At 35.5% G+C, this 24214-nt stretch overlaps 1 protein-coding gene across 3 annotated transcripts; it reads right to left on the bottom strand.

The window, feature by feature from the left end:
• Positions 1 to 16: 16 nt before the first annotated feature.
• On the bottom strand, positions 17 to 22943 carry Tango5 (Transport and Golgi organization 5). 3 transcript variants are annotated; one of them, XM_077439497.1, is made up of 9 exons: positions 22625 to 22943; positions 4806 to 4948; positions 4587 to 4727; positions 4353 to 4452; positions 3267 to 3448; positions 3135 to 3198; positions 2877 to 3022; positions 2570 to 2794; positions 17 to 2496 (listed from the first exon to the last, which is right to left on the bottom strand). In XM_077439497.1, exons 2-9 carry the CDS (start codon positions 4862 to 4864, stop codon positions 2229 to 2231), a joined length of 1185 nt encoding a protein of 394 aa, XP_077295623.1. In that variant the 5' UTR covers positions 4865 to 4948; positions 22625 to 22943; the 3' UTR covers positions 17 to 2228. The 3 variants fall into 3 exon arrangements, with proteins under 3 accessions (XP_077295623.1, XP_077295622.1, XP_077295624.1); XM_077439496.1 differs by lacking the exon at positions 22625 to 22943 and adding an exon at positions 21803 to 21986 and having other exon boundaries at positions 809 to 2496; XM_077439498.1 differs by lacking the exon at positions 22625 to 22943 and adding an exon at positions 11506 to 11630 and having other exon boundaries at positions 809 to 2496.
• Positions 22944 to 24214: the final 1271 nt, after the last annotated feature.

Raw genomic sequence — 24214 nt, 5'->3', positions numbered from 1 at the left:
TAAAATAGTAGAAGTAGTAAATAATTATTTATATTTAGGTCAAATAATTGACATGTCTGGTAGTAAATAAGAAGAAATAGAGATGTATGAAACTAGGATGGATTGCATTTAGACGAATGAATGTTGAAGTAAAAGATTTTTGATCAATGTGTTTTACCAGTGATGACGTATGGATCCAAAAATGCTACATAAAGTCCAATGCACTCAAAGAAGTATGGAACGGTGTATGATTGGCATAACGAGGAAAGATAGGAAACGGAATACGTGGGTGAGAAGTATGACAAGAGTACATAGTGGATGGAGTGAAGAGATTAAAATGGCAATGGGTGGGCCACATGGCTAGAAGAATGGACGAAAGAAGTAGAATAATGTTACCAGAGAGAATGCAAAAGGGTAAAAGGAAGACCACAGGGAAGATAGTGGAGTCGAAATAAGGAAAATGTTTGGAATGAGATGATGAGAGTTGCGCAAAATAGAACGAGTGGAAGCGTGTTGGAGAAGCCCTCATTCAGCAGTGAATGATGAGCGGCTGTAGACGATGATGATAATATATATTATATCTTTATCTAAAATCTCCAAATCGTCGTCGATTGAGATGCAACAACCGTGGTAATGATCGATACGAACGCCATTTTAGCAGGATTCTCACTGGCGGCCGTATAATCATATAAACTATGAATTCAGATCTTTGACAATACAGCATAATATATTTCACAGGAAGAATGAAATCATTAAAAAAAATTGAGAATTAATTGGATACCTTTTTTTGTGTGACGTGTGAAGTTAAAATTTCGTTTTGATTTTTGTTACCTGAAAAACACGTGGAATGTTTTAGTATATGATAAATAATACACGTGGAAAATGCATGTGGGAATTTATTACCTCGTATGGAAATTATATAAAATAGCATAAAATTCATTATATAAAAGTTGAAAGGCTCGATTGCTTGTCGTTATTACTTTTTGGACATCAAAAAAAAAGCATACGCGATTTGATATATTGACTAGTGATTGTACACTTATTAATCTTATATGTACACAATTTGCATCGACGATTCGTCTAGTTTCGCTCCCTGCGACTACTTACATACTAAGATTGCTCTCGAACGAGCTCTCTTTAGGGACTTCATAATGAGGAATGTTTGCGTTCGACGTTCATTATTGTCTACGACTGGTGAAAATCATAACAATATAAATTTTTAAACATACATATATATCAAAAATTACAAATTTTACATTCCACCGTTTCGAGTGCACGATCGTGACGTGACGTGACGTGACAATGGCAAATGCTGCGATCATTTCGTTCAACATTCGTCATGTTATATATACATACAACGATAATAATACCGTTCACATTGAATGTGCAGTGCGGTGCGGTACATTTTATCTTTCTAAAATATTACATGTATGATACATATGTATGTACCGTTTTACATTATCGATGTTATTTTGAAATTAAAAATGCAACGCATATATAAAAATGAAACAAAAATATAAATATTATAAATCATTTAGCGCTTTAGCATAGCTATATAATGTATGTACAAATTTGTAAAGAAACTTTTTTCTTTTTCAATATAAATAAGTCTTTTATCCACACGATACACTCAAAATGTACTTCAAAACGTTTTTATTATTTGCATTCATTTGAAAATACAAACGTAATACTGCTCGAGTATTAGAAATGGAACAGAACCAAAATATAATATGAAGAATTATTTTGTAATTACACTAATATAGCTGCACTTCTCTTGAAAAAGTATTCAGAAGAATATTTCATGTGTATGTATGTATGTATGTAATACTGAAACGAACGTATCTAAATTCAGAAAAGTGCACTATTTTGAATATTTTGTCTAATTTATTGCCTATAGACTTCATACGATATTTTTATGCACAAATTTGAAACATTAGCTTAATAAATACTCATTTCCACTCTTCCCGGTGAGCAAATATTGCATTATTGAGACACACCGGCGGCATCGTCTTTATAAATGTATAAATTTTGGAGATCGAGAGTGAAAAAATCTTCCAGACATTGTTTGTGACAAGAATATAAATACTAAACTATTCACTATTGTTGAATCGATGTTTTACCGACGATACGATCGTCGACAATTTCACTGTGAGAACGAAAATTTTTGTTTTATTTTGGATAAGTGATAACACGTAACAGCATCACAAAACGTACACAAAAAATTTAACTAACTTTTCCATAGTTCACTGTTAATCTCTTTGCTTTTTTGATTTGCGCATTTTGTGGGCGCGTCTGTAGTAACTTTGCGCGAGAGAATTGACAATGGAGAGAACGAAATATCCGATCATCGCTAGGACGAACTTGTCGAACAGCGTCGATAACCACGAGGCTGGTGGAGGAGTCGACGACCCGCTTCGATGAAGACCGGCTCGTTGCCCTCGGAGAATTCCTAGAATCGGCTCTTCAAATTTAGCTCCTATACCGCCGGGCAAAACGTGCAACCAAGATAGGATCTGACTGAAAGTTAAAAATAAAACTTTTACAAATGCACAAAAGCAAGTGCAAACAATTCAATTCAATTAAAATTAACCTTATTAAACTTTCGTTGAACGCCACTATTACAAACATTTTCTGCAAGTGCATTTTAATGACGGCTTTTCCGATGAGGGTAGCTCCGAAAAATGTCCAAAACGGCACCAGGAAATGGCCACAAGTCAATCCAGCCAAATCGAATAATGGATTTGGAATTGAAGCACAAGCCAAAATACCTAAAAATCCTACTTTTTCGACCAGTCGTTGCACGAAAATTTTAGATCTGAAATAAAAATTCGGTCAATATGTGGTCTAATAATCATAAAACACACACACGAAATAATATATGTAGATGTTTTGCATACTTCTCGAGGATATTGGCTGGAGTTTTACTATGCACTACAGACGCTGGTGGAGGCTTGTGAGCCAGACGTGCAGCTCTCGCCATAAAATACGGAGGAAGTTCACCCAAAGCCGTACCTAAGCCCCACAACATAGCCTCAACTCGAACCTACAAAATAATCATAATAAAGAATCGTTCATCATAATAAAAATATTAATGGTAGAGTGAATTTATGAATAAGGTCCACTTGAAATATGCTAGTATCGTTTGTTGAACTCACTTTAGACATTATATTCCAAATTGATGTCTGCCATTTCGGATCCAATTCCGACGGACAAATAATCCTAAAACAAATTGAATATTAATACAATTCGGAAGTAGATTTGATATTGTACTTTCATATGATACATACTCATTGGGATACGGCGGACTAGGAAAGTTAAGTCCACCGCATTCGTACGCAGCTAAAGTGACCTGTGCTATGTGGGGTCCCAGATATAAAATAAACGTGTGTAATCCTGAGCCGAAACCCACCGATGATAAAATACCTAACATGATCCACCATCCCCACCAAAGACTAGTCGTCAAACCGACCTGAAACCATAAAAAAGGGGAATAATTTCAACGTCCATTTTATAAAATAAATGTGCATTACAAAAAAATTGTGTGCATTTCTAAATGATGGATACAGATTGCAAAGTTTGCTTTGATCATTGAAAATAATATTTGCTACTTAAAAAGTGGATACATGTGCATTAAAATAACAGATGAACTTTATTGGCAATGTCGCGGATACCAAAATACGTACCAACGTTTGGTTAGGTGTTATTTAGTTATGGTTTGGTTAGGTTAGGTTTAGTTAGGGTTGGTTTTATTTATTTAAGATTGCATTTCACTAGTGAGAAACAAAAGTAAACACTTTTGACAGTTGACAATTGTCGATAGCAGTAGACTACAACGTTGTCACTTTTTGTATCCATTCTAATGCTAAATGTAAAATCTATTTTTTCGAATGATCGTTTCATATTTTTTAATGGTCACTTTATAATGCCAAAATATTTTATTCGATGCACAATACGAGATTGTTTAATGCACCGAAAATAATGCAAATTTTTAATGTACAAATATTATTTTTAAGATCCAAAGTATTTTTCTCAATTTACAGTTAAATCGAGGATGTTATAACTAATACATAGAGGTATAATAAATTGGAGAAATTTTTAGATGGACACCTGTTATGGAAATTAGAAACATATGTAATACGATTTAGTCGAGCGAGTTGAAAGGTTAAAGTGGCATGTAGACGACCAAATTTATAATCAATGGGCAAAGAAAGTGTTAGATCGGTCTCTAATAGGAAAACGAGAAAGTGGGCGAGGGTCGGAAAAGCTGTTGTGCCGATAAAGATAATCAGGAATGAAGAGGTTTTCATCCAATAGCGAAAATTGTAATAGTAAAACATTTTCATATTAATATCATACAAACATAGCTTTATTACCTGCATAAATGATTGGTGAGGACCTTTGACTTGATATAGAACAACGGTCAATACTGCTAGTGCAATAGTCGATAACACCAGCCCTTTGTAGGCAGGTACTCTATAACAAAAATAAATAAAATAAAAAAACTTTTCAGATAAGACAGATGAACTTTCAACAGTTCAACGCCTTGTCAAATATGCTATGCTATGCCACAACTCTTCCGTCGAGCGCAATAATTACAATTGACTCACTTATTAATTGCTTGCATTAAAAGCGAGCCTATTTCTCGAAAAAAATATTCAATAGTCATCAAAGGATGTCGCCATAGTACTATGTGTGAAGCGTCTATGTTTTCCGAACCACGCGAACCTCGTCCGGGTCCTGACCATTCTCTGTAAACGATAAAAACTTCAATTAATAAATGCATATTTAGCTTTATATATATTAAGTCAAAGAAAATGAGTGGAAACCTTTGGGATGTTTTGCTAGATGTGTGGACATCTCCGTTACTCCGTTGAGTGGCAGGCATGGCCGATACCTGCTGATGAAAGTTCTGATTACGTTCTACGACTTCGCTGGCTGCCAGCAGTTTGTAATAGCCCAGACGCGATAGCTGCCCAAAGAAAAGTCACATGTATAAACAATTTGATATCAGTTGGAACTTTCGATCGGTGCATGAGTGGGGTTTATCGTGTGGTATACATACATTCAATTAAGAATAACGTTACCTTGAACACTAATTAAGTAAAATTACATACATATATTGTATACCACTTTACAGTAATACAGTCTGATGTCTCGAGTATATTTTCAAGTGCCCTAAATACTAAATTATTTTTCTATACCTATTTTTTTAGAAATTTGAGCGGGCACAGTATTATTTTTAGACGACAAAGAGATGAGCACCGACCGAATAAATGGGTTGTGAAACGTAACAAGAACAAGATGATTAATATTGTGAGTGCACTTAAGATTGCTCGCCCCGAATAGAGTGACGAGTTAAAATAGTAACAGAACAAAGATTGAAATAAATTCAAAGACTTTTCCATTAGATATAAACAAATTGTACACTCATTAGGGACGTGTGCGAAGAAAGTCTTATCGCTCGACTTTTTTCGTCCATCGGTTGGAATGGGGGAGGATTGTAATAATCGGGGGAATGATTTGGCAACAAGTCACTTATTTTATAAAATAATATCAGTAAGTAAGACCAGTTTCAAGTTAAATTTGATTTGTCAACGTTAGTTACTTAGACAAAACCATTTCATTGGAATTTTTAATCCCGAAATATGATGAATTATACCAGCGTTTCTCAACCTGGCCCACATAGCCCCCTTGGGAAGTCCAGACCCTCTCAAGGGAGGCACAAACTAAAATTCTACTTTTGGGGAGGCATAACGAGCTCTAGGGGAGGCACAGTCAGAATAAAATTATAATAAATTTATATTCGAATAGTATCAAAAGAAGAGCTTAAGAGGGCTGTACACCCGAAACATTAATTTTGTTACCGTTCCTTTCTTCGATATATATATTGAGTGAATGCGACAATATATATCAATATATATATTGAGTGAATGCGACAGTTGCGCTTCGACCAGATAAAACGTATTTTAAATTGATAAAATCGAGGTTTCGTATTCTCCTATTTTCTCCTCCAAAAGTGGACCAATTTTTAAAAAAAATTCATCATCGATATGAGAAAGATACTTTCTGTGCATCTATCGGCGTATTTTTTAAAAATCGACCGTTAAATAAGCACGCTGGACTCGTTTCGTGGGTGTAAAAAAGAGGCGATTTAATAGATGTTTGGCGGCTCCTAGCTCCTATAAAAAATAATTGATCAAAAAAATAAAACGATAGATGCACCCCAATGGTGGATATCCATAGCATATTAAAAAATAATTTCTCTAGTGCCATAATTGAGGAAGGGAGAAGTATAGTACGTTTGTATGGACAAGGCGCTGCTGTCCAGCCCTCTTAAATGCCTAACTTAAATTTCATCGAACTGAGTATACCTTTGATTTTCGAAAAATATACTAGCTTGTGCATCCGATGGGGCTGCTTCAACGGTTGGCAAATATTGAGGATTTATAGCGAATTTGGACGACGTGAGTTGACACAGTTTTCATCCTTGGAAACTATTTCTAATGGAATACAAGATGATGGTCTTTACATATGTATATATTGAAAATTTGAAGCAGCTTCATGAGGATATGCAAGTTAGATTTAATGATATTATAAATCTAAATATTCCCGATTGGGTGATTGATCCATTTAATGAGAAGGCAATGTTATCGAATTTCAAGAAAGTCTGATAGATCTGCAAATTAATATGAGTGCACAAGTAAGATTTAATTAAATAAAGATAATTATTGGATCAGCACTGAAATAGCGAATATATTTCCATATTGCAAGTTTATACTTCACTGCATTTCCTACATCTACATATCTCGTCGAATCTGTATTTAGTCGTGTTATGCATCTCCTCTCAAAAGTTCGTAACCGTCTTGATGTATAATCGTAAGTGAAACGTAAAAGTGGTTAGTAAAAAATAAAAAGAGGCAATCTCCGTGTGTCACTAATAAAATTTTTAACCTTTCCACCGCGTACGACTACTATACATGTCCTAGCGAACATGCCCTCAGCGCGCGAGACACGCATAGATGTCCTGGAAGTTCCAACCTGTATAAGAGCCGTCTATTGTGTTAAAATTTTATAACTTGGTTGAAAATATTACTAAATGTATACTTTACCAAATTCATTAGATGGCAGTAGTAAAAAAATAAATAAATATAGGTTGTAAAATTTAAAAAAATATTACAACCTATATTTATAGTCGAAAACGCGATAACAAAATCCGCAAAAAAGCAGCCGCGTACAGGGCATGTTCGCTAAATTTGGTGACGCGGGCAAATGGTTAATATGTATTTTTTTTTTCGAGAAAATATGGGGAGGCACAGAAAAAGGGGACCAACCGTCCAAAAAGGTTGAGAAACGCTGAATTATACCATGAGTGAAAACTCATAAATGGTCTAATTATATTTACATTTGAATTGATAAGAACATAAATAAATAAATGTACTTGTTGAAAAACAAAGCGCTTGGCTTAAATTTCCAGGAACTTTTTGGACGACTGGTCACCATTCGATTGATAGCAAATCGTCACAAACAGCTGATTCACAATCACGACGAGTGTAAACGTAATAATGAGTCGTCGTCGAAGAAACCTTGACCGATTGACCGAGCTCAGTGTGTGCGTGTGTGTATTTTAATTTAACATACGTTCCTCTGCTTTGCGAAGACAAGAATATAAGAAGTCGGAGGGAGTGGATTTGAGCAGGGGTTATTCTAGCCAGCTGTTACGGCCAAAGAGCGGCAACGGTCGAATTTCAAAACTATCTACGATACATATGTACAAATGTACCTAGCATTACCTATGTACGTCTATGGAAATTAATGGAAAAACACGTCAGTCGATTAGCATGGCGGGTTTGCGCACTAGCTCATTCGACACGTATGCTTTTCTGATTGGACAGGAAAAAAGGAAATATATACGATATGTAAATGTGTGCATTTATTTTTTTTCTTGACTCTATTACATATGTATATATGTACAACATTACAATCGATACGTAACGAACGCAATTAATGGGGTGGGGCCGTAGGGGTGCCCAAATCTGAAGATTTCCTCTAAAGATATGCGTTGAACAGAGAAGGGAAATACGAGTTGGACAAAAAGTTGACGTTTTCATTCAAAAGTCGAGTCCAGTGAAAGTAAATTTATTACCGACGTCAAAATATTCCGAGTCTATAAATCTATTTTTTTTTTATCGTCCGCTCTAAATTTCCCCAACGCTTCGTAAATAGAATGAGGGCGCTAAAGCAATTAGCCAAAGTTGTCCCTCTTTTAAAATAATACACTAACTTTACAACGATTAATTATGTATGTTGAACAAAATACAAGATAACTAGACATCGGATAGGGATTAGAGCACTAACAGCACTATACCCATTGAAAGAGATCCGAATTGGGCTCAGAATAAATTAATTAAAAATAGTCGCTAATCCCTTTTTGTGAAAAACCCCGAATTATAACTGAAAATATGTGATTAATCAGCAAAAAGCGTCACTAAAATCTCGATCAAGAAACATCTGGCACCCAAAAACTCCATCAATTGAAAGCTATCCACGCGAAATATTGTACTAACGAAAATTCAAGTGCCACATATTCCGTATTCGCGATTTTTATGGCAACGATCGCAAATTTGCGCAATAATCCGTTTAATGTACATGCATATTTATTGTAAACATTAAATCAGAGCCAAACAACCTTCTGATATTCGCGGAACAATATTTGTCAGCTACGTACATAAATATGTACTTTATCGACAGTCGCTAGCTAGTCCCTACATACACAACGTGATAAAACGTTAACTAACATCGGTTTTCTCCCTCACACGCGTTAGATCAAAATGATGCTTACTCTACAACAAGTTCCGCGGTCACCAGGTTGCGATGCTCTGCATTAAATGATACATCATATGTACTTGTTTGTGGATGAAACATGAATCGGGCTGTTTTGTGAAGTTACATATATATGAAAATTTTATGAATAATATAAAATATGTGCTCAGTTCAGCTCTTGCAGGTATGATTCTGATACTTATGCTACATATGTATGTTATTATGCCTAAAAAATATAAATTATAAAAAATAAAACGCATTATCAAATAATTTTGGCTTGGGCGACGTCGGGTATATTTACATATATGTTGGTTCTTAAGACGAAATAATAAACAACAAGCATCTACGTATCACATTATCATTATAAAAACAAGCTGAAATGTTTTGCATACATATAGCGCAGTTAAGACAGTGTCACAGATCAAATTTTGGCAAAGGGCTTTTGTAAATAGTTTTGGGAGAAACTGTAATTATCCATCAAGTTATTATTGTTTTTCCGAGTCTTCAATTCTTTAAATTACATTAATACGATAATGCAAAATCACTACCTGAAAAATATTTAGGAGTCTTTTGAAAAATCATTAATTGAGTTACGAAGCCGTCGTTGCAAATGTGCAATATATGTATGTATATTTAATACGGTTCCCGGAAAAATGCTCTAAATTGCACTGAATAGTGGCGCAGTTTCGAGAAGTCCTAATTTTCAAAGGCGGTCAAAAAGAAATTTCATTTTACTTTTAAATTTTTTTTTTTTTTATTTAATTAAATTATTTTAAAACTTTTATAAAAAAAAAATTAAAGGTAATGTTACGTATACTAAAATGAGCCGCCGAGTAATTGCGATCGGATTAGCCCGGATAGCGTCCTGAGAGACCGTGTGACCGGTGTAAGTGGTTTTTAAGGATTAGCGACAGGCTAAGTGCATGTAAGCAAAACAATGGCGACCGAGTTGGCTGGTATTGGGCCTTTCTCAGAATTGACCTGTACCGTGGGAAGACATATCCGTACGTGACCATAATAATAGGTAAACAAATTAGACGTCGAAGATGTCCTGAGAGATCTATCCCTTATAAGGCGATACTTAGGCGATATCATGTCATTCTGGACTGAGCACTGCCAGTGCGTGTATCTCCTTAATCATCAATAAATGCTGTGAAACGACTGTTGGCCTTTTACTTGGATCCTCCACCCACCCCTACGCAACAGTATTTAGTAGCAAATTGCTAATGAATATGTAACATAAAACTATAATATAACACGCAATAGAATTCCACAAAAAAAGGTTAACACCCTCGGATAACATACAAATACCCCTTGACCCCCTAAGATCATGTTTTAATATGGGGTCCGTAACCGTTTATTGAATCTACGAAAAAGGTTAAGGACCTTTGATGCAGACAGTTGTTTGAAAACAGAGTGCAACGTCTCAATTAGACGTTCTATGTATGTATTTAGTACATACATACATAGAACGTCAGTACAATAATGAGAGCCGGCCTTAATGGACATACTTTATGTCAAAAATAATTGTTGACAAAGTATGTTACTATTAGATCTGAAGAAAAACAATATTAGTATAATATCAACAGGGCTGTATCATTTATTCACTTTTTAATGCTGATTTATTTCATTCATGTTAGGTTAGTAAAAATTTTTTGTTGTGTTATTTCATTCCCTAAACAAGTTTTCCCAAAGTCGAGACCCAATTCATTGGAATTTTTAGATTCATTTTTATGAATGGGAGATGAAAAACTTCAGCAAAATCGTTAGTTAAGTTTTGCGAAAAAAAAATATACAAACATATTTAAATACATATATACAATTATGTATACTAAATTAGCTCGTTTAATAATATATAATATACTTGTAAGATTAATTTTTCAAATTGAAATATTTTGAATAAAAAATGAACGATTCGTCAGTCCAGTCCTGAAAGATGTCACGCTCTGTCACATCCTGCCACTAATGAACGAGTTATGTAGATCAAAATACATACACGGAGTTGCTCAATATCGTTGAAAACTATACAATATATCGGACATCGAACAAACATTTTACGTCAACGAAACAAACATTCGACAGATTGTGAATATCAGCATTTTATCGAACAAATCGCAACGTCATTCAGTGCGTATTTAATGAAACCGTACGATGATAAATGTAATATTGAAGTGCAAAAATTCGAATCGAATCGAGAGTTTTGGAAAGGCGCAGACGAGAAAGAAAGCGAGAGTGAAAGTTTCAACCGGTCACGAAACTCTTACTATGTATTATTATATTAACAACTAGTAAAATCAACTTAAAAATTACGCCATGTCGGTAAAAATTTCAGTAACCAATACTAAGTTTCAGTTCGATAGGACTAACGGTGTACAAAAAATCCCCTAGATACACATACACACATTTTTACACATCTAGATCATTAAAACGTGATCAGTGATCGATTCTGAGTTCGAATCGGTCAAAATGTTGACAAAACTTCATCTATTGTCACTACGTTCATATGTAGATAGAGTAAAAAGCGGAAGCAACGCAAGAGTTCATTGGAAGATTATGAAGTAATGAAGTAGCAGCAGTCGAGTGACGTTGATAAGTGATAGGTGATAAGTGTGTAGTACTCGAGAGCGAAAAGTAAACAACGATGGGCGAGAGTAGCCTTCGTTTAAAGAGGTTAAGTATATATAAATATGGCGGGTAGAGAATTACGTTTGAAAAATGGCGGGACGAGCTGCGTCGGAGCGAGCCACGGTGCGACTGAGCCACGTGCGATCCGACAGTTGGAAATGGAAATGGACATGGACATGGACATGGATATGGATATGGATATGCACGTAGTGAGGGAAAGTGATGGTTTCACGCATTAAATTGTGGGTGGGGAAGAGTCTGGGGCAATTCGAGTGCGATAACGGACAAGGTCGTCGGCCAAAATAACTGTCGGCCGAATAATTCAATTCGAACAAACAAATCGAAACGAAAAAGAAAATAGCATCTTCTGCGCCGGGCGGCAGAAGATGCGCGCCCATTTTTTATGTTTATTTTATTCTTCTTTTCTTTGCTCCGGTCGTCGACCGGTCAGGAGTTGAAAACCGGCGGCCGGTGAACTTTATCGTCTGCACACACACACGCCAGCGGTAGGGGACCTGTGGCACGAGACACTCTCAAATCGAAATTTTTAAACCACTTCAATTTTTATTTCAAAAACCCTCTAACACTGTAGCAGAGTATCTTCTACATACATTGGTCCTCGACGTTACTTCTGCTCTAGGGGTTCCAAAAAACCACCCGAAACAAAAATCAGGTTTTCGGGTTTTTTACAAATAAAAAACCGATTGACCGGCTTTCACCGGGTTAGAGTTATTTTTTTGCATAATATAATATACATATAGGATCCGGATGTGAAGGATTCCAAGTAAAAAGCGCAGATTCAGTCAGATCTATTTATTATAACCATGTCGTCCGGCTTGTTCTCCAACGCATATCACACACACTTGTATCTCCCATGCATACCACACACACTTTATCCCTAGCAGTTTGGCCAACCACACATACGGCTCGTTTAAAAATCATTCCTATATACATATTATATTATGCAAAAAAATAATTGCTTATAAATTAAATTGAGTTATAAACATTATGAACTTTCATAAGATCATTATTACTAGAGTACGGACCCAAAGCGCGCCGTTCCTTGTTCAATTGTTTGTAAATGCTTTGTAAAAAAGGTTCGGCAAACCTTTAACAATGCATTTACAACATTTGAACAATGAACGGTCCGGGCTTTATATGTATACATATTAGTTTTATGCCCGTTGAAATTTCAACTGGTGGTTTCGGAAACAAATTTATACATGATAAAACGTATGGTAAATAAATAAAACGTATAATAATATAGAAATCGGGAATCGGAACTGAAACAGGAATCGGTATCCAGAACTGAAAATGCAGTCCGTATCCGCAACAAAAAGGAATCCAAAACCGGAAATGAAAAAATAATCGGGATCCGGAACTGAAACACCCCCTCGCGCCCTTTCGGCCATTAAATTGATAAACATCAAATCAAATCGAAATTAAATACGAAATGAAAATAGAAATTGGCCGACGGCTGCCGAAGATAGACTTCGACTACACACCGATTATATACGATTGAATATTAACGTTATTTAGAGCATTTTTTCAATCGAGACCGTGGTGTAATGGTCAGCGTACTTGCTCTGGGCACGAGGGCGTAGGAGCGACACCGCGTTCGGTTGATCGAGCCAAAAAAGCCGGTTTTTCGATTTCGGTTTAAACCGACTTGGAAGCCCTACTCCTGCTCACAACTAACTTATAGCAATATATTGTTACGTACGCCGTGGATTGAGCGAATTGTACTTAGACCAACGGATATCTGTTATCGGTTAACTTAATGCATGCACTTACTTCCAAAGATTATATCTGGACTCTAAGTGCATTTAGGCTAAACAATGACCGTTATTAGTTATTTCTCAGAATCGGTACGGGAAGACCCATTGTCTTGGAAATACATATCCGAATACGTGACTATACAACAGGTAAACAGATTAGGCGTCCTGATAGATCTACCCTTTATAAGGCGGTACGTAGGCGATATAATTAATTCTAGACTGAGCGGTGACAGTGCGTGTAACTCCTGAATCATCAATAAATGCTGTGAAACGACCATGGCCTTTTACTTGGATCCTCCACCCACCCCTACGCAACAATATTAAAAAAGATAAATAAGCGGATGTGTGAGTTACGTACGATTGAATTGTAAACTGAGTTGAGACAAAGAAGGGGAAAGGAGGATAACACAACGATAAGAGCGAAATAACACAGGGAAGAACGGAACGTCGTGTGCTTGGCTCCCAGCTGTGGGCGGTCTCCTACATTTCTTCAAATATGGGATACACCGTTATCGATCACTGCCAAGCAAGGATACAATTTTACCGAAAACACTCCAGGGGTGATTTTGGGACGGTGTGTGATTTAGCCCACAAAAAATGGTTCACTATTGTCTTACAAAACAAGAAAACAAAAAGAGGTTGATAATAACTTTTGGCCTTTTTTGGTTTTAAGCATCCTGGCCACCTAAGTCTGGTCATACATAAGTTCCCTCTCTCCGCGGCATTCCTGTCTTCGGTGAGTTTTTCGTAACAGTGACGACTTCCTGTATGATTTCGTTACAGTCAACAGTTACAGTTACGTTAAGAAGTGTTTACATTTCAAAAAGTTAATCTGCTGCTCTTTCCGTCACTTTACGCGTAATAAACATTTTCTAATAATATATCAGCATATCCGCCCGTTGAAATTCAACGGATGGCTTTTGAAAAGTAATCCCGGTCAACTACAACACAAAAATATTTTTTGATGGTGGAGGGGAGAAGAGAACCTATTATATTAGTACGCGTGACGCTCCCATGTCTTATTTTTACCCTCTTATTATCCGACGAAGTTGTAAAACCGCTAGAATTTCATTCGATATAGTGAGTCACCCTTGAGTATGCCGGACTCTTCTGCGAAAAGGTTCAAAATAACTGAATTGTCAGACACTACGAAGAAATTGGCGATCGCGATAAACATCGCAATTATTGTTAAAATCATATTTGCAAGTGATACGTAGCATCGACAAAGAATTTGACATTTAAATAATTTGGGCAGTCGGCCAACGTATAATAATTACAAAGTGCTATTGCTATTCGTATCTGCAAAACTTCTTTCAACGCTAAAATTACTATATACTTTTATACATATGTATTATCGTACAACAGAAACTGCATGATACGCTATAAGAGGGGGGGGGGGAGGTTAAATAGATATGTAAGTTACACATGACAAACAGGCGCTAAGTGAGAACTGTAGGGTCACTACTTCACATATGTACATATATCATGCAAATATAGAAAATTCATCCTTCTAAGTCCGTATAGTGAACGTATAATGGTGCGTACTGACCAAACCAACGAAAGAAAACTGTGTGAATCAACGCTCCTTGGGACCATTGGCGTACAAAATATCGAAACAAAAATTAAAAAATTGAAAATAAATATCAAAATTAAAATTATAATTATTGTTAAATTATTAAATTAAAATTAAATATTGAAAGTTAAAATAAAATACACAATTTAAATAAATTTTCGAAATTGAGCTAAAATTAGATCATCAACAATCATATAGCCATCGACTTACGATGGTTCGCACTTATGACCGAAAAAAATCTGTCAACATCTAAGGCTACTGTTCTTTGAAAAAATGGCTTCTGGCGATATTTACTACTTATGACTAGAGGCCGGATATCCAAGGGGCCGCTCATTGTTCCATTGTTGTAAATAAAGGTTCGGCAAACCTTTAACAATGCATTTACAACATTTGAACAATACGCGTACAATATATCAAAATAAAAATTAAATATCGAAAATTAAATTAAATATCAAAATTATCACTATAATAGTTGTATTAAAATCAAATATCGAAAGTTAAAACAGAATATACACAACTAAAATAAATGTTAGAAATTGAGCTAAAATTAGATCATCAACAATCATATACAGGTAGTCCTCGCCAGTGGCGTAGCGAAGAGGGGGGGGTCCAGGGGGTCTGGACCCCCCCCCTTGGCGGAGTGCATTCAGCGGCAAAATATCCCACTCCTGTCGCAATTGATCGTTTGTACCATTTTGGATAGTTTTCTATCCCAAATCCATGACAGATTTTTAGGACGTAAACATATACTTGAAAATTTCCAATGTTTGCTTCCTGATGGAAAAGCTCTCAACCATCAAGTGTTTTAAAAAGTAAGATAAAGACTTCGGGGGAAATTTACAACCAAGATATATTTTGTGGGCCTTGCATTCTAACTGGAGAGTTGGAAATGTGGTGGCAATATATAAGTACTAGTGAAAATCGACCAAAAAACGCACTAGCTGCAATTGCAATCCTTCAATATTTACATACTTCTAAAAATTCTAGCAACACTTCCGGTGACAACAGCCACAAGTGAACGGAGCTTCTCCACACTACGATGACTAAAAACATATTTAAGGAAAATCAACTAAATGGACTTGCTTTATTAGATATTCATAGGGATATAAATTTTAGTTCAGAAAAAATATTAGATAAATACGCGAAGATTTGGATCTGTGAATTTCGTAATTTTTTAAAGTATTCATTATTTTTATTTTATTTGAATTCTGTTCATACCATATGTTTATTATGTATTTACTTCGTGTTTATATGTTGTGATTTTATATTAATTAAATATAAATTATCTTGCCTTTTTTCCAGTCAAAACCCCCCTTGACAAAATCCTGGCTACGCCACTGGTCCTCGCCTTACGACGATACCGACCAGAGAAATATTATAATTTCTCTGCTTACGACCGAAAAAAAATGTATTTCTATATTATGTACGCCACTGGTCCCAAAGCCGAATCCACTTCGCTTGCCTTCGTCGGCTTGGTCAGTACGCACCATAAGACCTCGCATAGTAAAAGTAGAAGAAAAACTACCTGTAACGTGGGGGGGAGGGGGAAGCAAATTAAATAAACAAATAGACGGACAGCAGGGGTGTAGCCAGACTATTATGAATGACATTTAAACTCGAGAAGTAATGATGCGAATTATATTTGAACTTTCACAAAATGCTTGTTGCATCATGCCCGTACGTACGGTCTTTCGATGAATCGTTCTTGATTAAAGAAGTTTTTATAAGATCAAAATGTTTGAACAAATAATAATGAATATTTGAAGGTGCAGACACCAAAAACGCAAGATTGCATATTAGGAATTTGGAAAGCAATCGTCAATTCGAAAAATTAATAAAATAAACGACCTAAATAATGTCGTATGAAAACTTTCCATCGCAACTCGTGACCATACAATGTATTATACTCGTATGTGTGTGTGTGTACGTAGAATACATATGAAGAGTTAAGTCGATCGCATAAATTATGATACATATATTATGATGTTCTCGTTATTTGATGCGTTTGAATATGTAGAGCGCAGATGATTACACGAATGATTGAAAGAACGTATCTTACGTATCCTACTTAGTGTATCAGATAAGTTTAATTCTCATATGTGTATGTATGTAAGAACGGTTACACTAGTAGAAATGATAACGGTAAAAATCAAGATGGATTACACTGATGTGAAAACTAGACGGGGCAGGCGATTATTTCATCATCATCATCATTAACATCATCTGCGGTTGAAAACTTACCTTGTTCATCATTTTTACAAGTTATTGAAGGCAAACAGACTATCGTACATTACATATGTACATACCTATATATACGCAGCTTGACTACGAGAACATTTATTTAATCGATATTTGGGCATGAATGTTAAATATTGAATTTTATTTTCCTGTCTAATACTATGTCGAGACTTTATTTTATTAGACTAGGTGGTTAGACTATTATTGTTCAAACATTTACCTTCTTTTAAATTTTTATCCTTTTTTGAAATACAAACAAGTACATTAGTACATTTCAATCTCTTAAAAATTTGATATTTTATTTATTATATTTAAAACTTACTCATAAATAGATACCCAAGTTTTTTTTATCATTTTACAATATGTACATGCGAAAAGTTCACAATAGATGAAAATTTTCTATTTTCTCATATTACTATTTCTTAATAATTTACATTTTGTATTATTTTTAACCCTTTGAATGCCGACCAACGCCAATCGGCGTTTTGCTGACAAGTCCATGGGCCTGCAAAACGCCTACAGGCGTTGTATATTGAGCTTGTACAAAGTAAACTACCTGCAAAGCCTTTTAAGGTAGCTTTGAAAAAAAAATGCATTGAACATGGGTCGTGTAATCCGTGTCAATGTTTATAAAGACTGGTTTACACCAGAATTTCTGAATTTATAACCATAGCAGAATGGAAATCTGCTGAGTATTTTAGACCGTGACTTGGAATTTAGATTGCGAGCATTACATTTTAACAATGAAGAAGATGGAACTAGTTTTTGAAAAATACATTCATTAATAGACTTATTTTGTTTAATTTTATAGGTTGTGGCTATTTGCAGGTACTATATTTGCGAAAGGCGCAAAGCCTTCTGCGCATGCGCGTGAACTTATAATCCGATTATAATTTCTTACATTTAATATATGCTAGACTTGTTTAATCAATCGTTCATTATACATGAGGCAAATAAATTTCGCACGTTATTAAAATAGATTTTTTATCATTTAGCTAGTTCGCGGCTTGTACTTGTATGTATGTATTATACGTTGTATATGGTAATAATTTTCTAACAATTAATAATATTAACTAATTTGGATTATATTTTATACTCTACGAGTTTGAACTAAATTTTAAGAGGTTTAAAACAAAATTTAACAGTAAACACGCTGACAGTGGCAGATCGCGCGCATGCGCAGAAGGTTTTGCGCCTGTCGCAGATATAGTACCGGCAAATAGCCAATAATTTGCAGATATAGTACCTGTAAATAGCCACAACCTATTTTATATTGTTACAAGATATATTAGAGTCTAAACACACCTTTACAAAACTCGAAATCCTCGGCGGTAGTTATCTAGGGTTTGTTTGGATTAGCTACAATTTTTATTATACCTGCTCTCTATTTCTAAATAATTCCAGTTGGCAATTTTCAGCATGGCGGGCTTTCAACAGAAAAGACGTCAGCACTCAAAGTGTTAATAGCCATTTTATGTAACTTCAAACTATTGATATTTTTTAAATTGTATAACTTTAGGCAGCCTAAAAATGAAACACGAAAATGCTAATATTGAAAATAAAATTGACCACAGTTAAAAATATTTCAATTTTTAAGAACCCCTCGATTATTTAATAAACAGCTTAATAATCAACTTACGTGACTAATAAAAAATGATTATGAACATGGGGGTCAAAGTATGTATGTAATATACGCATACCGACAAGATCATCTGCTTTCCGATGATAAAAACGTATAACAATTTCCGTATGAGATATACAAATTGTATAAATCAGATAAAAATGCGTATTGACCTGCTGATCGTTGGACTTAGCGCTCGAGAACTGCATTGGCAAAATTAATAACGATGACTTTGGTGTGATTGTTTGCACTCGGCAATGTTAATGTGAATCAACACAGATTGGGGAAAAATTCAAAAGAACTCACATCCAGTGAAAGTTATTCCCGTTTACACAAATTATATTCGAAAGCAACAAATCTATTACATATTTAATATTATAATATAACATGATATATGTTCTAACACGGAAAATACCCAATCTAAATGTTTAGTAGTTTACAATACAATATACAGTGAGAGTGACATTAACATTGACACACTTAGATAAATTCGTGTTTAAATTCATCGCATTATTACACGTCGTGTCCATTAGGGGTATTTTATTCGGCAAATATATATTTTTATACAATTGTGCATACAATTTTTTAAGTAAACAAGAAATTTCCTTCCCTTGTCTATTTATATCAAAATATTTACACAATTGTTATTACAACGTTCGTAAGCTTAACAAGATAGTGTGAAGTTAAACAAATTCATCTTTAAAGGAGAAACATTATATATTTATTTAAATTATGTAACGTGACGTTCTCCCAGCCGTCCCATCAGGGCAACATTAACCCTTATTTCTGGTTAATTAATTGACCACACTCAGTGCCATCCTGCTGCGGGAAAGGAGACGAGACCCAACTCTCGTTCATTCGCATTTCGGTCGTCCCCGGGTACAGGCGTACCCCCCTCCCTCGATCTCTCACGAGCCGTCTCCAGAGAAGACGGGCCCAGAGATCCGCCATCTTGTTGAAGAACCGCGGGACGGTTGAGTGTATCATCACTCCCTCCCCTGAGTTCCAACAGTTCGTCACCTGTATCTCCACGCAGCTTCCTATAGAACATCAGCCGCTGGAAGAGCGACCAGGTGACACGAGAGCCAGCTTCACAACAGCTGCGCGGCAGCTATAGACGAGACGAGGATTATAATCAGGAACTTTACGACTACTACAAGACATCCCAGGTTAGCCATTCTGTTCCCTTTTATACCCACCACGGAACAAACACACCTGGAAGGACGAACAAATGTATCCCTGTATGCCAGTAACTCTCCCAGCGAGAGAGTTATATTCGCGCGTAAATACGATGCATCACAATTATAATATTATTTATTTTTTATTACTATGTATTACTTACTAGACTTTTCAGTATCTACCCCTACAATATTCCGATCGTTTTGAAACTTTGCCATTTTGCGCATTTGGAAAACGATAGAAATTTAAATCGATTCTGATAGTTCGATGGTGAAAAATAATCGTAATAGACACGTTTAAAAATGCAAGCATTTTGGACATCTTGACGTTTAGCGGTCAGTAACCTTATATGTTTGACTTTTCGCCACCCTCTAGTTTTGCCAGATTTTAATTGTTTAAATGCCTATAACTTTATATTTTTCACACTATATCTTATAAAATTTGCATTATAGGCTCTCATTTATATATTTTTATTTCAGTAATAGGTTATATAATGAAAAGTTATTATCAGTGAGTTGAAATAATTACAAATACATTGAAGAATCAACAAAAATAAAATACATGTGATCAACAGTTTAAAATGTATTATTTGTGGGTGATTGGATAAAACCGAACACAAAAATTGCTTTCAGAAAATTCTTCGCTTTTTCAAAATGCGTAGTTTTTTAAGTCTGCAAATTTTGGTGGACGTTATTTTCGTGTTCTGTTTTTTTGTGACCGGTTTTATCATAGAACATATGTTTGTTCTGATAAGAAAATAAAGCTGTGTTACAAAGCATAATATTTAATAAGAAAAAAATTAGAAAAGCGAATAAACGATTATTAAAAAAAGCAGTAATTTTAAAATATCTGATACTTCTAATCTAGAAAACACTATTAACACTACGTGCACATGAAAAAAGAATGTATAAATATGTATAGTGCAGAAAATAAATAACAAGAAACTTATTAACATTTGGTAGTACTTTTTATCAGCGACGTAACTAAGAATTTTAACAAAACCCTTACAGATAATACAATTGTATTATTTATAACTACATTTTTAACGCAAAGTGGTTTTTTATGGTAAATATTAGCCATTGCTTTATGTAATCAAAGATCGTGCATCGAATCAGTATTCACAGATTGAATTAGATAATTCTCTTCCAGCAAACATTACATACTCCCACTATAAAATATGTAGTTACGCCACTGACTTGAGCATTTTAAATTTGTCGATCTTATAAACAAAAATTAGAATAACACCGATTCGATTGAACTAAAATATAAAAGAACATATGTAATTCTACTTAAAGCACAGGTTCCCAACCATTTTAAATTCCGACAATATGCCTGCAACGATAATGCATCATATAATTTTCAAGTTTCAATATGTTTCTTGCCCTTACTTTATTCATTAACGGGGCAAAAAACCAATGGTTTGAAACCCGTGGTTTATATATGGGATCCAAATCATATAATGAGTACATTTTGACAGTATAAAATTGATTAATAGTAAACAGCAGTATGCATATATATTGTTTCTATCATTTGGTAACATTATTAATAAATTGAATAAGTTGGTTTCAATTCGAGGACTTCCAAAAGTCAAAATATTACTCATATGGATTGGATCTCGTTCGAAGAAATACATTCAATCATATGTTCAACGAAAAAACTTTGTGATTTTAAAAAATACAACAACGATGTTATAAAAAATAGTGCAAATATACAACAACAGAAAAAAACACACTCGAACATATAATTTCAAAATGTAAGTGAACGTCTTTATTTGTGTAGTAAAAATAATAATAAAAAAAGAAGCTCCGACATATTCCGAAAAGCAAAGTACGCAAAAACAAAACACAATACAAATTGTGTATCGAAAACGGTAAAATAAAATAAAAAAGTAATAAAACCAATCAATAACAAAAAAAAGCTATTCGTAATCAAAGTTCACAAGACGAACTACATATGAAAATATTACAATCATAATAGACATCACTATACCAATTCAGTTTTGTTGCCCGAAGTTTTCTGGCCTCTTTTGCGGCATTCAATTTTGAGTTGCTCCTTTGTCATAGAAGCCATGAGTTCCAAATTGGGCTCAGTGGAAGAACGTGGAGAGTTTTCGTGGTGCGCTTGAAACGAGGTTTTACCACCTCGGCGGAAAACTCTACTCGCCATTTGTGTACTCTAGCTAAACCATTACAATATAAATCACCGAAGATTAAAATAGTTTCATATGTATCACCTACGGACAAGCGGCTCGGTAAAACAAAACAAAACAAAACTTTCAAGTCTCTTTTACTATCTCTCTCTCTCTCTCTCTTTAGATCGAAAGCAAATTAACGGCCAAACGCAAAACTATAAGATACGTGTATGGAAGTATCACACGTCCGTAAGAGTGAAAACGAAACAAAAACATATGCTCATTTTAAAACATTCGCACATATGTATAATATATGCAAAATAAATAAAAAAAAAATGTAATACTCTCGGTTCATCGAAAGATTTCTAAGATTTCTACGAGATAAAAACTACAAGCTAAACAGACTCGTTTATATTATATGTGTGGACCTGATGCATAATGGATATGAAAATTCTTCGAGAGCATACTCGAAAATATAAACGTGATATTTGAATAGTAGTTTTTGATAGATTCGAATCGATCTGTAGATCGGAAAAATACACAGGATTTGTGACTGTTTTATAAATGAAAGAAACAATAACAGTTTGAGGTTATGAATGGGGTGAAGTACAAAGAATGAAATGAAATGTATAAGAATAAAGTGGGGTGGGGTAAGAAAACAAAAGGGGGAAGAAGCTCACCTCGTGCGAAGAGTGGAGGATGAAGTGAGCAGTGAGCAGCGAGCAGCGAGCAGCGAGCAGCGAACAGCGAGCAGCGATTAGATCAGATCAAAATGAGCCGAATGAATGATGGGTTTCCAACGGCTTCGTCCACGTCCGCATCCGCATTCGAATCCACTTCCTATTCTTCGTCCACATCCACATCCGCATTCGACGAAGAGTCTCCTACAAGTCGCCGAATGACGAATGACGAATGACGAATGACGAGTGCCGAATGCCGAAGCCCGAATGCCGGCCACTGACAGATATTGAAATGTCCAGACAATGGCCGTATTGCGTTGCATTTTTCGATTATAGCCGATACCATACCATTTCAAGGCGAACCCTAGCTACAATAATTTACAATTTCGTTGACCCATCTACAGGCGAATGTATTCAAAATATATCGTAGAAAAACTATAAAAAAAAATGGGGTGGGGCCCAAATCTTAAGATATGCGTTGAACAGAGAAGGGAAGTACGAGTTGGACAAAAAGTTGATGTTTTCATTCAAAAGTTGATTCTAGTGAAAGTAAATTTATTACCAACGTCAAAATATTCCGAGACTATAAATCAATTTTTTTATCGCCCGCTCTAAATTTCCCCAATGCTTCATAAATAGAATGACGGCGACAAAGCAATTGGCCAAAGTTGTCGTTCTTTTAAAATAATACTAACTTCCCAACGATTAATTATGTATGTTGAAAATTTATTTATTTAACGTTTTTGACCATTGCGGCAGCACAGGAAAAACCTAATGCTTCACAATCGCCTACATAATAAAATATTAAAATAAGAGAGGGAGAAAACAAAAAATAATAAGTGAAACGTAAAGGAGGTATGTAAAAATAAATTTGTAGGCGGGGTAGGATGTGTTGACCGTATCCCAGCCTAACGAAACACTGTTGTGCTTGTTTTAATAAAGTTTTATTGTTTGCCTAAATATTGTACAAAGGTATTAGAATATGTGGGCAAAAGTATGTCGTTCAGCGGTCTCTGGATATGGTAGAGTGTCGTTGGCTCGGCGTTCGCCTATGTTCAGCAAGTCTCTGGATGCGGCAGTGTGTTGCTGGCTCTTTGTTCGGCTATGTTCGGCAAGTCGCTGGATATGGTAGAGTGTCGCTGGCTCGGCGTTCGGCTATGTTCAGCAAGTCTCTGGATGCGGCAGTGTGTTGCTGGCTCGTTCGTTCGGCTATGTTCGGAAGGTATCTGGATACGGCAGTGTGTTGCTGGCTCGTTCGGCTGGTTGATCTTCCAAGTCCGCGTAGTGTAGTGGTGGCAGGTCAGGAGCTGGATGTCGACTCTCTGCTGCTGTGTGTCGGCTGGCGTTGTTTGGGTTGTACCTCCTTTTATAGTGTTTCTGGGTATCACGTGACCCGTGGTGGTTGTTGTTGATGCGTAAGCGAGGAATGTGCTTTTGTCGATGGGGTAGAATTTTCTGGAATGATTGGCACCGTTCCGCTCGATGTAGTTTAATGGCTGCGGTGTGCTTCGACTGGTTTGTTTCCGCTCTACTGGTAGGGGTGGAGCTTTCTCGAAGGTTTTGGCACCGTTCCGCTTGAGTTTAGTTTAA

This window comes from Arctopsyche grandis, chromosome 10 (assembly GCF_051622035.1).
Source record: "Arctopsyche grandis isolate Sample6627 chromosome 10, ASM5162203v2, whole genome shotgun sequence".
Classification (NCBI taxonomy): Eukaryota; Metazoa; Arthropoda; class Insecta; order Trichoptera; family Hydropsychidae; genus Arctopsyche; species Arctopsyche grandis.
Note: the sequence above shows the minus strand (reverse complement) of the source record. Positions and strands in the feature narration are given on the sequence as shown.

What these genes read in the sequence shown, in the direction of transcription:
- Tango5 (XM_077439496.1), bottom strand. Translation starts at nt 21,979, where the DNA reads ATGGCGAGTAGAGTTTTCCGCCGAGGTGGTAAAACCTCGTTTCAAGCG. An exon ending in TTTGGAATATAATGTCTAAA is followed by an intron (nt 3,023 to 3,134) that starts GTGAGTTCAACA and finishes ATTATTTTGTAG; the next exon opens with GTTCGAGTTGAGGCTATGTT. An exon ending in TTCAACGAAAGTTTAATAAG is followed by an intron (nt 2,497 to 2,569) that starts GTTAATTTTAAT and finishes TTTAACTTTCAG; the next exon opens with TCAGATCCTATCTTGGTTGC.